Below are 15569 nucleotides of genomic sequence, written 5' to 3' on the forward strand. Positions count from 1 at the left end.
AAGTGACATTAAACATCCCTGGAAGGCATCCTTACAATCCAGGAAAAATCTAGACTGAAGAATTTGAAATTCAGTAGTAAAAATTTTCTATTTTCTTTTTTTTTTTAAATTATATTTTATTGATTATATTGTTACAATAGTTCCAATTTTTTCCCCTTTGCTCCCCTCCGCCCAGCACCCCCCTTCCCCGACAATCCCCTCCCCAAGTCCATGCCCATGGCTCACCCTTTCATGTATTCTTCTTTTTTTAAAAAAATAATTAATTAATTAGTTAAATATTTTAACAATAAAAAATAACAATCCCTCCCTCTCAGACTTAAGACACTTTACAATCTTATAAAGGACAATGGACGAAGGTCTCGAGCTCCTCTAGTTGCTTCAAGCTGGACATGGTCGTCGTCCTACCTACCCTTGGGTCAAGAAATCCCTAATAAGAGTGGGGGTGTGGAGGGGAGGGTGGCCTTCCCACAAGGGGAAGGATCGTGCAGACTCCAGGTTGGTTGACTGTCTCTGGACAACGGCATGCTTGGTTTAACAGGCTGGCATCCTTGTTGTATTCTGGGGGCAACAGGGTTAAAGGACATCTTTCAATCCGTAACCACTCTGGTTCAATTTTGCTCATTTGTTTGTGTTGTTCATTAGTTTCCTTTAACAGGTGATAGCATAAGGTAATTTTCTTTTGTTGCCTGGCTTATTTTGCTGAGCATAATTCTCTCTAGTTCCAATCATGTTGTTGCAAATGGTAGAAGTTCCTTCTTTCTTTCAGTACTTATTCATTGTCATTTTCCCCCTTTGTACTCGTGTTCCTCTCTGTCTCTCTCTGTTTCTTCATCTTCTTAAAGCAGACCCTTTAGCTTCTCTTGCAATACTGGTTTGGTGGAGATGTATTCTTTTAACCTTCTTTTGTCTTGGAAACTCCTTATTTCACCTTCCATTTTGAATGAGAGCCTTGCTGGGTAGAGTATTCTTGGTTGTAGGCCTTTGTTTTTCATTACTTGGAATATATTTTGCCATTCCCTTCTGGCTTGTAGTGTTTCTGTTGAGAAATCTGATGATAGCCTTATTGGAGCTTCCTTGTATGTTATTAGTTGTTTCTCTCTTGCTGCTTTTAGGATTCTCTCTTTGTCTTTGAATGTTGGCATTTTAATTGTGATGTGTCTTGAAGTGGGCCTGTTGGGGTTCATCTTCATTGGGACCCTCTGTGCTTCCTGGACTTGCATGATTCTTTCTCTCTTCATGTTAGGGAAGTTTTCTGTCATTAGTTTTTCAAAGAGGTTTTCTATCCCTTGCTCTTCTTCTTCTCCTTCTGGAATTCCTATGATACGGATATTATTACGTTTCATGTTATCCTGCAGCTGTCTTAGAGCCTCTTCAGTCTTGTTTAGCCTTTTTTCATTTTGTTGCACTGTCTGTGAGTTTTTGTCTACATTGTCCTCCAGCTCGCTGATCCGATTTTCTGCTTCCTCTAGCCTGTTTTTAATTCCTTCTACTGTGTTCTTCAATTCAGAGATCGTATTCTTCATTTCCTCCTGGCTCTTATTGATAGCTTCCATGTCCTTTTTGATGCTGGTATAATTCTCATTAAGTTCCTTATAGTTCTTCTGGAGTTCACTGTAGTTTTTCTGGAGTTCTTTGTAGTTTCCGCTGAGCTCATTGAGCTTCTCCATAATACATGCTTTGAATTCCATATCTGATAGTTTGCTCCCCTCTATTTCATTTAGCACTCTTTCTGGGGACTCTGCCTTTCCTTTCGATGGGGGGTTGTTTCTCTGTCTCCCCATTTTTGTGACTCCTATTGTTTGTTGGTGCTTCTTAGAATGATTTCTATTTTCTTGATTATATTAAATAAATGAGTAAACAAATAAGTGGATTTTTTTAATGGAAGAAGGGAGAGAGAAAGGAAGAGAGGGAAGAAAGGAAGGAAGGAAGGATGGATTCCTTCATGTATTGCCTAATTTGACTTTAGGTTTTGAAGTCAAACCAACCTTGCTTTGAACACTGGGAGAACTTGAAATTTTCCTTTTCATCGTTTAGTTAAATGGTGCATGAAATTTATTTGTCAAAATATTCACTTCCTTATAAGGCCTCGGTTCTTCAGAGTTATGTTTTGTTTGTGAACTGCTGTAATTTAGTAGTAATTTTTATTAAGTTTATATGGAGGCACATTCAGCTCATTTATCTTTTCACTTTGTTTTTCTAACTTCTCACCCCCCGCCAAATCCTTACAAAAACAAACATAAAAACCCCATTTACATCCCTTCTGTAAAGAAAAAGCCACTAATCTCAAATTCTTAACTAGATTATCCAGTTTGCACACATTCTGGTTTGTCTTAAAGTTTGTATTTCACCTGTCTCAGAAGCAGACAGACTTAGCTTTCATAAATTCTTAGAACAACATTTGCTGTCATGGATTAAGCACTTGGCAGGTCTTTCTTTCCCTGTGTACATGTAACAAAAGTTGCAAGTGAGGGAAAATTAAAACATATTATTTGGTATTAAAAAAAAAAAAAAAAACCCTCATGCTTAATGCTTTATTGTCACACTTGTTGTTTCTATGCTTTGCCTTTTGTAGCTGTCTGATTTTCATACTGAATCCATCAATATCATTTAATTTTTTAATTAGAGCCTTATATGTTTGTATACAGTATGTATGTATATGGCATTTCTCTTTGTTTTGACTTGTAATATTTGACTTACCAAGAATTAACAGTCAAGAGAAAAAAATAGACTAAATCATATTTTTATTGTCAGACTTGAATTATCTGTTTTTAGAACATATAAATTACCTTCTATCCAATGAAATAAGGCCGAGAAATCTGTATTACAGAAGTAAAGTTGATGGTAAACACCAGTTCTGCTATGCATAATTATATTCATGAACTTGTTTTTTATTAAACAGCATTTATTAAGTTTGTAGAGCAGGTCAATTTTACAATTAAGTAACAATTTGAAAAATTGGAGACTATCAAGTAGAATAAATCCTAAGTTTCATGTGTTATTTTCTTCACTTCTAAATTAAGAAATGGCTAAGTATACCCAAATCTCAATTTAATGTTTCCTAGATTTTACCTCCTAAAATGTCAGCCAAGGTTGTGATGTTCCCTTCTTAAAATGTTTTCATGTTCACCAGATTTTCTTTGGTTTAGTTATTTTGGAAAGAAGAGTGGATGAATGCTTTTCTCTTTGACTACAAAGTAACTGGCAGAATTATTAATTGTGTGTGCTTTTTATCCTTTTGCAGACATCACTTTCTCATGCATGCCATATTAAATGATGATAGCATTTCTTTGTACTTGAAAGAAAGTCTTATGTACTTATTATTTCCGACTGTATTTGGAATATTTGAGTCATGCCAAGAATTAATTTTTGTTTGGAATAGACAGAAAACCATTGACCTAAAATATAGAAGTGTGTTCAGTTGCAAATGAAACTATCCAACATTAGAAAGAACACTTCTGAAATAAGTGAAGGATTAAATCTGCCACCAGTAGAACTGAAACTTGGGCAGCTGGTGACATAAGCTAGTATTAGCATTGGCAAGACAAAGGTACCAAACTTGACACAACAAGGAAGTGGTACCAGATCTTGAACAATTTATCTTATGTATCAGACACAAATAGTCTTTTCTTCAGTATCAGACAGGTATGCATTCCTGTTCTATTGACTTATTTTTTCCAAACACTTAACTATGATTATTCAAAGATAAAATTAAAAAAAAAAAAATCCTCTCTGAGTTTTCTTGATGTCTTTAGTAATAGATAAGTCTTGTCTTCAACATATGCTGTTTAGCTTTCTTACTTTTCCACGCAGCTGCATAATAGCAGCTGTTCTCTCATGGACACAGATATATATGTGTGTTTGTGTATGTGTATAAATAAATAAAAGGTATAAGTACAAAGGTCTGAGGACACTGGAAAGATGTGGGGGCATTAGAGCCTTTTGGCCTTATGTTCTGTGTTAAAGAGGTTGCAAGGCTGTTTTACTTATATGGGCTCACATGGTCTGTCTTCAGTTTCAAATTTAAGAGATATTTTTGTCAACAGTAGGGTTGTAAGTGTGTGTTCTTAGAAAAGGAGACATTTTGGTATCTAAAACTAAGCATTTACTGTGAAGTCACATAATTATCTAATGACTTCTGTTGAGATTGGCAGTAAAAACACTGGTGAAAAATGGAGGTAGGGTGCTGGTTGCTGGAGGGCAGTGGTTGGGGAGAATAAGCAGTGGAACTTTTTAATAATGTAAAAATAATATTTATAAATAATAGTTATGTATTTTTTACAATTCTAAACAGTAGCAAAAGAATTTCTAAGTTGCTTATTAAACTTCATTGCACATATATAGTTTATTCTTATCTTTCCACACTTTAACAATGCAGGTTCATGGAATTGTACGGAGATCTAGTTCATTTAATACCGGCCGAATTGAGCATCTGTATAAGAACCCCCAGGCTCATATTGAAGGAAGTAAGTAATATTTTTTTCCTAAAATCTCTTTCTATAACTTCCTGTATTATAAGGTATTTTCAAATGTTCTTTTTCTCAAAGCCCATCAAGTTGCAGTTATTTACACATGGATTATCTGTATTGAATACTATTTGCATGCTTTGAAAACTCTTCATTGCTTGCTGCCCCTTGGTCACAGTGTCTTCTTGGTTAAGCTGTTACAGGGATAATAATCAGCTCACCCCACTCTCGAGACCTAGAGTAGATGTGCCTTTGCTCACCCTTCTTCTGGTGTTTCTACCTCCTCAAGTAAGATCACCTCCATATTTACAGCATACTCTTTTGCTTTTAAAATTTGGTCTAATTTAATTAAGTTAAGCAATCTTTGTACATTAACTTCATTTAAAAAATAATTTGTGAAGACAAGTCCCAAACCAAATGGCAGTAAAAGCTATATTTAATTGCTGTATAGATCACTGTCAATATTTATATTTGTTTGTTACTTTTGTTAATGAAATTGCCTATATGTAGCTATAAAGTTTACATAATACAGTCACTGTTTTCTCATTTGATATTTCCAGCAGCTCCTGAGGTTCTGAATGAGACCATTGTACAGATGAGGAAATGGAGGCAGAGAGGTTGTGACTTTATCAAGGCCACACACTGTGTAAAAGACTAGGACACAGAATTTTTTAACTTCCAAGTTTATCGTCCTTTACTCATTCAGTTCTTCCAGCCAGCAGGGACAATCTAGTCAGCTTGTAAACCATAAGTAATTTTGTATTCACCTCAGAGCCTAGAATATTTGAAGAATTGAGTTACTTGTACAGATAGTGATATTATAGGAAGATGAGCTTGTCCATAGTAAAGGCGTTTTCATCATCATATTTAGGTCATTCATTACATCTTCCTTAAAAGTTATCATTTTTGTGTAACATACAGAATGGTACTGCCATTGGATCTAGACATCAATCAGTATTGTATAAAAATAATGAAAAGATCAAGTTAGCAACTCATTCATATACATGTGTCATTACCTAATGAAGCCATTGTAAGGATCTGTTTAGATTTAGGGTTAGAGTAATGCTGGCTGCCTTTTAATCAGTTATGTCACTACTTAAGGCATTTCATGGATGGCTTTAGGATTGATGTTTATGAAATACTTAAAAATTGCTAGGTAAAAGTATCTGAACATAACTATCTTCACTTTTATCAATGTGTTAGGTTTTCTTTGGCTGAATCTCACTCTTATGTAACAAATCTTAAAACCACTTCGGAGCCATAAGATATGTTAATTGTATAACATCTGTCATAATAGTGTGATTTTAAAAATAAAGTTTATCTGAGTTTTTATCAACCCTGTAGAGACAGAAGCAGCAAATGTGACTATCTTCTTACTATTTCTGTTTTTAAAGACTGCTGCTCCAGAACCAGTCTGGTCTTTAGACTTTCAGAATATGCATTTCAATTTTATTATTTAAGAGAATTGGGCTTAGTGTTGTTTTCTTTTTATCTAATTCTATGTTTTTAAATCCTAAAGATATGAAATTGCACTATGGTGATCTCACTGATAGTACCTGCCTTGTGAAGATCATCAATGAAGTCAAGCCTACTGAGATCTACAACCTTGGAGCCCAGAGCCATGTCAAAGTAAGCCATTTTCATTATCATGGTTTCTCTGGCTGTGTTCTGAGTTATCTGAATTTTATTTTTTTCTGTTGTTTCTTAATACAGTAATACAACCATAGTCCTCAAATTTAATCATCAATATTAGTTTGGGTATTAATGAATCCTAATAGACATACTAATACATTTTTTAAAAGTACGTTCTCTGTTATTGAACAATATAATAAAATCTTACTGCTAACATTAAAATAGCAGTATTCCTTTATTTTATGTTGATCTTGTAGTTGTGAGTGCCACTTGAATGTATTTTCTGCCATTCCAAACTCATTGTAAAGAAATGTATTTGAGACTTCCAATCAAGATGAAGGTGTAGGTAAACGTGGCTTGTCTCCTCACACAACCACGTTAAAATTACAGCTAAACTACAGAATAGCTATCCCTCAGAACAGTCAGAAAATTGAGCAGTATGGCAGTCCAACAACTAAGGAATTAAAGAAACCACATTCACCCAGATGGTAGGAGGGGTGGAAGTTGGAGATGCAAATAGGCTGGTCCTAAACCTACGAGTGGTAGACATAAAATGGAGGGATAGCTTGGGAACAAGGGACCCCAGCCTAACATTAGACCACCCAGCCCAGGGTTCTAGTGCCAGGATGAGCCCCCATAACTTCTGGCTATAAAGGCCAGTGAGGGCAGGGTTGGTGGAAGGAGCTGAGGTATTCTCAGGTGTCCCCCACTCATGGACTTACTCATACTCACTCCCTCTGGGCTCCAGCACTGAGGCAGCACCTTGAAGGGCACCAGTAGCATACTGGGAGGAACTGAAGTGTCTGGTTTCAGAGCAAAAGCTGAGGACAGCTTCCTCCCAGACAAAACTGTAGACAGTGGCCGTTGTTCCTTTTCTGAGCCCTCCTCCACACAGAGCCACATATCTGAGCACCATATCTGAGTCTACATCAACCTGGCTCACACAGTCCCGCTGTGACGATTACCTAAGGCTCCACTTCATCCAACTTTTGGACCCATGCAAGCTGATAACAGTGGCTTTTCCATATGAATGACTGGGCTAAGTTCAGACTTCAGACCTTCTTACATCAGCTCAAACAAGCAATAGCTGAACCTAGCCCCTGTACCTCTCACTGGATGGCCCCAGGCTTGGCACTAGCAGTAGCCATCTGCACATTGCTTTATAGCTTATACCAAGGGGCCCCAGTCAGAACACAGGTGGCGGCTGACTTTGGCCTATACCACCTGGGAAACCCCAGAGCATGCACACCCAGTGGACTATTACAGACCATGTCAGAGCACCACCGCCCAACCACCTTCACAAGCTAGCTAGGGACATAGTTCCTGGCCAGTGGTCACAGCCAATCCTGACAATAATCAAGACCCACTACAAGAGGAAGGAGTACTCAGCTCACATGGAGGGCACACCTTAAGTACCCAGATTAGGGGATAGGGGAGGCTGTGCTTCTGGACCCTACAGGATACCTACTACATTAGGCCACACTACCAAGACACAGAGTCAAAGCAGCATACCCTAATACATAGAAACAAACACAGGAGGCCACCAAAATGAGGAGACAAAGAAATATGGCCCAAATGAAAGAACAGAATAAAACTCCAGAAAAAGAACTAAACAAAATGAAGAAAAACAATCTCATCAGATACAGAGTTCAAGACACTGGTAATAAGGATGCTCAAGGAACTCAGTGAGTATTTCAACAGCATAAAAATGATCCAGTCTGAAATGAATGAGGCATTAATTGAAATAAAGAACATTTTCCAGGGAAGCAACAGCAGAGTGGATGAAGCTGGGAATCAAATCAATGATTTGGAATACAAGGAAGGAAAAGGCATCAATCAGTACAGCAAGAAGAAAAAAGAATGCAAAAAAGGATAGTGTAAGGAGCCTCTGGGACAACTTAAAGCATTCCAACATTCACATCATAGAGGTGCCAAATGAGAAGAGAAAGAACAAGAAATTAGAAACCTATTTGAAAAAATGAAAGAAAACTGTTCTAATTTAGTGAGGGAATTAGCCATACAAGTCCAGGAAGCACTGATAGTTGCAAACAAGATGGATGCAAAGAGGACCAAACCAAGACACTTCATAATTAAAGTGCCAAAGCTTAGAGAGAGAATCTTAAAAGCAGTAAGAGAAAAGCAGATGATCCCTCAAAGGAGTTTCTATAAGACTGTCATCTGATTTCTCAAAGAAACTTTGCAGGCAGGAAGGGACTTGGAAGAAGTATTCAAAGTGATGAAAAGCAAGGACCCACAACCAAGATTACTCTCTCCAGCAGAGCTATCATTTAGAATAGAAGGGCAGATAAAGATCTTCCCAGACAAGGTAAAGCTGAAGGAGTCCATTACCACCAAACCATTATTATATGAAATATTAAAGGGACTTATTTGAGAATAAGAATAAGATCAAAACTATGAACATTAAAATGGCAAAAAATACTTAACTATCAACAATTGAATCTAAAAAGCAAACTAAGCAAACAAGCAGAACAGAAACAGAATCATAGATATGAAGAACATTGGGATAGTGGGCAGTTAGGAGAGTTTCTGGGGTCATGGGGGAAAAGGTGAAGGGATTAAGTACAAATTGGTAGGTACAAAATAGACGGGGGATGTTAAGAGCAAGTATTGGAAATGGAGTTGCCAAAGAACTGGTATGCATGACCCATGGACATGAACAAAGGAGTGGGATCACTGGAGGCAGTGGGGGGTGCTGGGTGGAGGGGGGCAAATGGGGAAAACCTGGGACAACTGTATTGCATAATCAATAAAATAAAAAAAGCTTTGTTAAAACAGAACTCAATAAAACTTATATTTTAACATTAATTTTTGGTAGTGGTTATATCACTGGCTGAGAATAATACATTTTTTGAGTCTTAATAATATGTTAATGAAATTAACTTTTTTATTGTGAGTAGTAAAAAAATCATTGCAAGAAAAACTTTTACCTTTTGTCTCAATATGATATAGCTAATGTTGATTTCTTTCCCTTTTTTCAGATTCTCTGGTAGTCTTATCTACCTCTCTTTAGTTTCTTTCTTTCTTTCTTCCCTTCCCTTCCCTTCCCTTCCCTTCCCTTCCCTTCCCTTCCCTTCCCTTCCCTTCCCTTCCCTCCCCTCCCCTCCCCTCCCCTCCCCTCCCCTCCCCTCCCCTCCCCTCCCCTCCCCTCCCCTCCCCTCCCCTCCCTTCCCCTCCCCTCCCCTCCCCTCCCCTTTCCTTTCTTCTTTCTTTTTTTTAAATTCTGGAACAAGTTGCAGTAACTAAGAAGCCCATCCCCACAGTTCTAGCAGTTAGTTTAATTAAAGTTTTTGTTGCTAAATTCTATTGCTGACTTGAGTGAGTGAAATCTGAAGCCAGCGGTGATACTATAGCTAGTTAGATAATTATTCAATCAGGTTAGTTAGTGGAACTTTGAAATAAAAGCAAATTAACTCCAAAACAGTCCAGAAAACCTCTTAAGCTTGATGAATGAATTCAGCAATATTATTTCAGAAGGTATTGAAGGTAATTTGTTAATTTATTTGGTATTTGTCTGTACCCTAACTTTGAGCAGAATGGAATCTATATGCCTGTTTTCTATCTGATATTTTAAGGGAGAAATTATAAATTGGATCAAGTGAAACCAGGTATAGAAAATAGAGAAACATGGTTATAAGCCAAGCTTGTAATTGATATTCAATTTAAAAATTGAGTGTAAATCTTATAATTGTTCTCTAAAATATTAACCTTGAAGGATGGCAACATATCAATCAATAGAAACACCTCTTGTGATGTCTTAGGAAAAAAAAAATTAACTCCTTTCTTAATTTCTGGTGTTTCTGTTCTGTAACCAAGCTTAAGCTTTGAGCTGTGAAAGGTATCAAGGTTGGAGCAGAGCTGTTTTTCTAAATGGTTCTAAATGTATTTTCCTATTTTGAGTGGGTATTATGAACACCATACCTTGAGAAATTATCACTACTCTGTCCTATAGAGAAGGAGTGACTATCACTCCAGGAAGAACAATTTATTTACCCCTAAATGAAGTGATCAGTCCATATTCTGCATTATAATTTATATGGCTACTTTACCTTCCTGACCAACCATGAGAGTATCTTCCAGACAAAATAAAATGTTTTGCAATGACTGTACTGTTGTTTAATTTCCTTAAGATTAAGAAGTTTCCTCTGGGATTATAGATAGTTTATCACCTCTAAAAGCTATAAAATGGCATGGTGTGAGATGCAGGAAGTTTTATAAAGATTTATTTGTAGATGGCCTCCTGTCTACCAAAATGTTTTTATAATTCAAAAAGTTTGATATACTTTCTTTAACTTGAAGTGAGCCTAATAATATCTGCTCATCCTTCTAAGGTGGTTGTACTTTAAGCATAGAAAGCATAGGAGATTGAGTTGATTTCCTTCTAAGTTGCTATGTATATGAAGTTTATCTGTTTTTATTGTGTTTGGCCTGCTCCCAAAGGTGGGTTAATTGGCAGAAATGGTACTTAATTGAATATGAATTTTTGCTTATAAGGTCATTTAGCCCTTCAACAAATATTTGCGTGCATAGTAGAGTGAAGGACACAAAAATGTGTAAAACCCATTTCTGTTCTGGAGGCTCTCAACTTTCGTAGGGGTGGTGTATTGCAAATGACAGAGGCTGCTACTAATTTTGGGCCTTCAGAGCAAGTTGAAAGAGAACTTTAGTTTGAGGGAATTATGCATATTGTTGAGGTTTAGGAAGGAAGTTTATAGCCAAAGTTAGGAAATGGTAGTTAAAATGGATGTAATAACAAAAGGCCAAGAATCCGAAGTCAGAAAAATTGAGACATGCTTGCAATGTGATGAGCATTCTAGATTAACTGAGCAAAAAGTTTGTTGAGGAGAAATGTGAGGTAAGTCTAGGTAGGAAGTTGGGCTGCATTTGGGCAACTCCACATGCTTTTGAACAGGGGAAAAAGATTTAGAGGTGAGTTTTACAGGTAAGAGTCTTGAGATAGGGCTTTAGAAAATATAGGAAGCTATTAGATGAAAGATGGTGGCATAATTGGGAATGATGAGGGTGAAACAGGATGCTGGTAGAGCTAATCTCTCTGCTGGTAAGATATGAGTAGCCAGACCAGAGGGAAAGTGATTCTTCAGTGTCCAGGGAGCCTCACATTCAAGGAAGAGCTATTGGAGTCAGGTAGAGGAAATGAGAAGTTTCCTCCTCAATACAATCTATTGGCAGTACTGGAAGGACATTCAGGTGAAGCAGGTCATGAGAGGTAGTTTAAAATATGTTACGAGGTTTGAAAGAGATGTGGGTACAGAGATGTAAATTCAGTTCTGGGGGTTCTTGAGATGCCACAGCAGCTGCCAGGAAAAGAGGAATAGAAGTAAGGAGATTGAACCTTGGGAACATCCATGTATTTATATTGTGGAAGGAGCAACAATAGTCATTAATGACAGGAAGTAGGAGATGGAGAGGCAGGATGGTAGAATTGTATCACAGAAGTAAAAAAAAACTAGGCCATTTCAAGCAGGAGGGGGTGTCATCATTGCTAGATAATGCAGATAAGACTGGGAGAATAAATGCCAGGAAAAAGTCATTGTCGTTGGCAGTTAGGTTAGATGATTTGTGACTTTAAAAAAAGATCATTTTAGTGATGTGATAGAAGAGTTAGCCAGAGTGCAGAGGGTTTAGAAATTGCGGGGTTATGAGGGAAATGGAAATTTAGTGGAGTCTTTTCTAGAAGTTTCCTGGTATAAGGAAGCGAGAGAATATCACAGTTTAGTTTACTTCCCTAGAATTTCTGATTTATTAGGTCTAGAGTGAGGTCTGAGAACTTCCATTTCAAGGACCTGTCCAGGGGCTACTGCTCTTGATCTGGGAACTTCACTTTGAGAACTACTGATCTAATGCTTCAGATTTCTTGGTTTACCCATATGTAATAACAGGGGTGGGGAAAAGTAGGTTTATAGTTATAACACAAATAAATAATACAATAATTAATAAATGATAAGAGAACAAACTCTGTGTTTCGTGTACTCACAACTATAGACCTACTTTTGCCCACCCTGTATGTGCCTTAATGTATTCTTCTTAGGCCTTCTTCATTTAATGTATCAGCTTTGGAATCTAATGTGGTAAAGCCCTGTTTCATCCCAGTTAATGACTTTGTGAGCTTTTAAAGCCTAAAATCCTATCCTTAGACTCAGCAGTGTCAAGAATGAAAAGAATCTAAGGGCAATTCAATACACATGTATGTTTATTCCAAAATTCTTTACATTCAGAAATCTTTTTCTAAGCAGTGTATAGTCCATGAGAATAAATACTTTTGGGTACTCCCAGTATTTTAGGAGAATAGTATGGGTACAAGTCACTTTCAGAGTGTCCTTTATAAGGTCATGTTCTGTGTCACTATTTCTTCTGTGCTCTAATGTCATATTGATTCTTAGTCATGAAGAGAGTGGGTATGGGTCAGGAGCTGGCATGATGGCAGCTGATGATGACAGACTGCCTGGTTGTTCTGCAGAGTTTGCTGTGTTTCCTTACAACTCCTAAGCTCTGTGCACTGAGCTTCAGTTGTCTTCCTGTTCTAGCAGCTTGTTAGGTATTAGGACAGAAAATACATATTTTGTTCCTTATAATTAATTTCTGTATATTAGTCAGCTTTATAGGATTTATTGCATTCATAGACAGTCGTTTTTAAACAAAAGCTCTTTCTGACAATGAAATGCTTGCAATAAGATGAAATAAAATACAATTTCTTATTATTTGGTTTGGAACTCTTTTGAAAGAAGGTTCTAATATTAGCACATTTTTGTATTTAATTTTGAATTCATGACTTTAGACTGGGCATTGTTCGTGTGGGCTTCTCTTTGCACAGAATAAAGTCTTCTGTCACTCTTACTTCCCATTAATTTGATGTGGGCTATGGTATGCTAAAAATAAGGAAAATAAAATAATAGGAAGTTGGTCTGGTTTCCTGGAAGAAGATGAAATTGGTTCTTGGAATAAACCCACAGCAGTCTGGGAAATACTGACTGAAGACATTTTTCTGAATCATAAACAGTAAAATTATGACTCATGATGTGTAGGTCATTGAGAGGCTGATTTGATCTTACATGGGAGAAAGTGAGAGATGACTGAAATGTACTAGTTTTTAAAAGTAGTGAAAACTAGCATTCAAGTAGGACCAAATTATCCAATGTATAATTGCCTATTTAGATGGGGAAATGTTTTAGAGCCTGCTTTGTGTGTGTGTGTGTGTGTGTGTGTGTGTGTGTGTGTTTCCTTCTTTAACTGTGTAAATAATAGCTGTTTAAAAATTAATTTCTATCTTAAATTTCTTATCTGTTCAACGTTCCTTGTTATCATGTTTTTGATTTTTGTACTGTTTTTCACAACTGCTTTGATAATCTTATGTTGCGCTTGAAGTCACAGCATTGGACTAGATCTTTCTACAGTAAATGTAGGCCAGTGTTACTCCCTTTCATCTCACAATGTCATGTTGGAATTGCCTTTATTTTTTTCAAAGAATGAAAATTATGCAATCATGAAATGTTAGAATTAAAAGGAACTTTAGGAACAATTTAATATAATTTTCATTTTAAAATAAAGTTGCCTGCTCAAAGTCACACATCTGGTTACTGGCCAATTCTGGCTTGGAACGCAGATCTTGATATTCTACAATTTGTTTTTAAGACCATCCAGGAAAATGATTATCTCTACTAGTAATAATTTTAATGTAAGATAACTTAAGTACTTCCTTTTTCTACATATCTAAGTTTCTTCTTAAGCTAATTTTTTCCCCTTGTGTCTTTAGTAGAGAGAGGAAGTCATTTTGAGCAGGATTTCTAAATTCCTTTTCAGTGTTGAAAAACATTATTGAGTCTTCTTTTAACATTTCTTTATTCAAATTGAATAATTCTATACTTTTCTTTCATTTTCTAACTCTTTAATTTATTACTTTCCTTTTCAATTCTATATAAATTACCTGGTTAAATTTGTTTCACGGCATAAGTGCCCGGGAGATAAATTGAGATATGGCTGAGTGAGTGGGAGCAGGACTTTCAGTTCTAGTTGTGTGGGACCAGTTAGCAGATTCTGAACACGGAAGCACAAAGGAGTTGATCTGAATTGTCCCCACAGTGGTACTTCTAGCGCAGAAAGCTAGGCAAGAAGCAGAGTTGATTGTGAGCCAAGTAGTTAGGGTAATGGCTAGGCAAAATTAGAATCAGGGAGCAATGAGAAAGAAAAGCCAGTTCAGGGAATGAAACTGGTAATAAAAACATGCATGGGAATTAAAGAGTGGCCCCTGGGAAGGGGACCGAGCAATTTTAACCTTAGTTAAAACATTGTTATCTCCAGTGGGTTTTTCCTTGCTAGTCCCGAGAGTTGAAATTTATAGCTGGCGCACTAATTCCCATATTTATCTCCAGGAAGCCTAAACCTCTTGTGGCTGCTCTAATTGAGGGGAGGGGGCTGGGTGACTAAATATACTGGGAGAATTGCTTATGGTGAGGAAGAGCAGGTGCCGAGGTTGACACATCTGGTTCTGTAACTGAATAACCCAGTTACAGAACAAAATAAAAGTGTAACACAGTGTGGCCCTTTACTCTGTACTTATAGCAAGGGTACAGAGCAGACAGCAGAGAGGGTTGTTCTTCTGTGTCCTTGCTCATTCTTTTCTTTATATTGGATCCCAGGGAGCCTGACAGAGAGGTGTGAGTAAAGTAGGAAAACGGGGACTGGGCAGGGGCATAGCTGTTGCTATTAAAAAGGGGACTCTCAGAACATTTTAAAATCTGGGTGAGGCTCTCGCCCCACATCTCACACAACTGCTTGTTAGAACTCATTCCATCAAGTTGTGTGAGTACAGCTATCTTTCTGCCCCTTCTCGTTGCTGCCTTTTACAAGGGTCCAATGCACAGAGAGGCTCAGAGAACACCGATGCGTGTTAGAGTAGATGACTCTGTCATGGGGCAGAAGGGAAGGAGGTAGGTTTTCATGGGACACTGTAATACAGGCAAGAGCTTTCAAATTAGGGGGACACATCAGAATTCCCAGGACACATTCTGAAATTTCAGATTCAGGCCCACCCCGTAACCTGGGTGTGGTGTTTTACCTAGCTTCAGATCCTGGCCATGTCACATGCTAGCTATGTGACTTTGGCAGAGTGCTCAGCTTTCCTAAGCTTCCGTTTTCTCATCTATAAAATGAGTACCCACTTTAACTTGTGGGCTTTTGCGATATTCTTTCCTAGGTATCCACCTGCCTCATTCCCTTAGTTTTTCCCAATTTTTGCTTTAATGTCAGCTTCTCAGCAAGGCTGTCCTGACCATGCTGTTTACACAGTAACTCGCCTGGGAGTGGTAGCACTGTTAGTCCATCCTGAGGGAGTAAAGTAGGCTAACAAATAAATGTAGGAGCTGTGGCAGAGGGGAACAGGAAATGCAAATTGGCTATTCTGCTGCTCCCCCCAATCCCTGTGTGCTCTCTGCTCATAAT

General features: G+C 37.5%; 1 protein-coding gene across 2 annotated transcripts in view; it reads left to right on the top strand.

Moving 5' to 3' along the window:
- The window catches only part of GMDS (GDP-mannose 4,6-dehydratase), a 747100-nt gene that overhangs the window by 143003 nt on the left and 588528 nt on the right, over positions 1–15569 (top strand). For both annotated transcript variants that reach the window (XM_090269914.1, XM_090269913.1), the window contains exons 3-4: positions 4376–4463; positions 5983–6092. In XM_090269914.1, the coding sequence (XP_090126040.1) occupies positions 4376–4463; positions 5983–6092 (198 nt within the window). The remainder of the gene's footprint in view (positions 1–4375; positions 4464–5982; positions 6093–15569) is intronic.

Source organism: Furipterus horrens, unplaced genomic scaffold (genome assembly GCF_987537825.1).
Source record: "Furipterus horrens unplaced genomic scaffold, mFurHor1.1.pri manual_scaffold_3, whole genome shotgun sequence".
NCBI classification, from domain to species: Eukaryota; Metazoa; Chordata; class Mammalia; order Chiroptera; family Furipteridae; genus Furipterus; species Furipterus horrens.